Raw genomic sequence first — 1,946 nt, 5'->3', positions numbered from 1 at the left:
TGCTGCTGCTGCTGCTGCTGCTGCTGCTGCTGCTGCAGAGGGCCTGAAAGGAAGAAGAGGCCAGCAGCAGCTCTCCCCCTTAAAAGGCGATGCAGCAGCTGAGCAGCAAACCGTGCCTGTCTGCATGCATCCAACACCACCGAGACCCGCTGCTGCTGCTGCTGCTGCTGCTGCTGTTGCTGCTGCTGCTGCTGCTTCGGATTGGGATAGGTGCTGCAGCAGATGCAGCAGCACAAGGTTGCTGCGGCGTCTGCACACTGCTGCAGCAGCAGCATGCATAGTTGCTGCTGCAGGCTGCTGCTGCAGTACAAAGCTCGCACTGGGCCAACAGCTGCTTGCTGCTGCTGCTGCTGCTGCTGCTGCATCAGCTGCTGCTGCAGCTGTGCGGGACCAGCAGCAGCAGCAGCAGCAGCAGCAGCAGCAGAGAAAGATAGAAAGTCTCCCTCCGCCGTTGCTGCTGCTTCTGCTAGGCACCAAAGCCCCACAGACAGCCGAGGCTTCAGCAGCAGCAACGGCAGCAGCTGCTGTTGCTGCTGCTGCTGCTGCTGCTGCAGTGATATGCTGCTCGGTTTGAAAACAGCAGCAGCAGCAGCAGCAGCAGGGACAGAAATGAGGCCACTTAAGCACAGCCTTCCTGCTGCAGCAAGAGCAGCTGCTGCTTCCTGCTGCAGCTGCTGCAGCAGCGGCGTTCTGAATTCAGGTGCAGCAGCAGCAGCAGCAGCATCAGCTGCTGCTGCGAATAGCAACGGCAACGGGCCCTGCTGCTGCAAAGGGTGCTGCAGCAGCTGCAGCAGCAGCTGTTGCTGCTGCTGCTGCTGAGCTAGAGAAGCTGCTGCTGCTGGGATCGTTTGCTGCCACAGCCCGCAGGCAGCAGCCAGCTGCCGCACGCTTGCAGGTGCAGCAGCAGCAGCAGCAGCAGCGGTTGGTGCTGCTGCAGCAACATATGCATCCACTGCAGCAAGAAAGCCTTGAGGAGCCGCAGCAGCAGCAGCAGCAGCAGCAGCAGCAGCGAGAGGAGGCCCCGCCAGCCAACAGCACAGCGAGGTGCGCAGCAGCAGCACCGCCCGTTCTGCAGCAGCAGCAACAGCAGCAGCAGCAGCAGGGCCTGCTGCTGCTGCTGCTGCCGTTGTTGCTGCATGCGTTTCTTCTGCTGCTGCTGCTGCAGTGACAGCAGCAGCAGCAGCACAGGACGTGCTGCAGCAGACAAAAGCTGCTGCTGCTGCGAGAAAGGGAGAATCAAACGGCAGCAGCAAACTGCTGCTGGCTGCTGCTGATTCAACAAACCAAAGAACAACACCAGGACGACTGCTGCTGCTGCTGCTGTTGCTGCTGCTGCTGCTGCTGCTCCTGCTGTTGCTGCTGCTGCTGCTGCTGCTACAAGCAGGGTTGCTGCAGGCAAAGATGCATGCGCTGCTTTGCGGCAGCAGCAGCAGCTCTGCTGCAGCAGGGGAGCGGAAGCCAGCAGCAGATGGAAATCCCGTTGCTGCTGCTGCTGCTGCTGCTGCTGTTGCTGCTGCTGCTGCTGCTTCTTGAGGTTTGGCTGCATGCAGCAGCAGCAGCAGCTGTAAGCAGACCCCCACAAGAACATAGACATCAGCAAGCAGCTGCAGCAGCAGCGGGAAAGACAGCAGCTGCTGCAGCAGCAGCAGCAAATCCGTTGTGAGCCGCTGCTGCAGCAAGCCCACATCCACGACTAAACGCAGCGAGCTGCTGCTGCTGCTGCTGCTGCTGCTGCTGTTGCTGCTGCTGCTGCAGCTGCTGCAGCACCGCTCTGCCCGCAGGGTTACTTGACATCGAGGCGCTGCTGCTGCTGCAGCAGAAGCAGCAGCAACAGCAGCAGCAGCAGCAGCAGCAGAGCGAGCAGCAGCAACTGGCGGCAGAGCGAAAGCTGCAAGCAGATGCTTCCGAAGAGCCGTCCTGAACGAGCAACAAGCTGCTGCTGTTGC

The 1,946-nt window shown here is 61.0% G+C and overlaps 1 protein-coding gene across 1 annotated transcript in view; it reads right to left on the bottom strand.

Annotated features, from left to right (window-relative positions):
• Positions 1-79: 79 nt before the first annotated feature.
• EMH_0049120 (uncharacterized protein) overlaps positions 80-1,946 on the bottom strand; it is a gene marked incomplete at both ends in the record, with an annotated part of 3,739 nt that continues 1,872 nt past the window's right edge. The window contains 2 exons of the mRNA XM_013496486.1: positions 80-250; positions 321-1,946. Of these exons, the coding sequence (XP_013351940.1) occupies positions 80-250; positions 321-1,946 (1,797 nt within the window). The remainder of the gene's footprint in view (positions 251-320) is intronic.

The sequence above is a fragment of the Eimeria mitis genome, genomic scaffold, assembly GCF_000499745.2.
Source record: "Eimeria mitis Houghton genomic scaffold, Emh_scaff2132, whole genome shotgun sequence".
Lineage (NCBI taxonomy): Eukaryota > Apicomplexa > Conoidasida > Eucoccidiorida > Eimeriidae > Eimeria > Eimeria mitis.
Note: the sequence above shows the minus strand (reverse complement) of the source record. Positions and strands in the feature narration are given on the sequence as shown.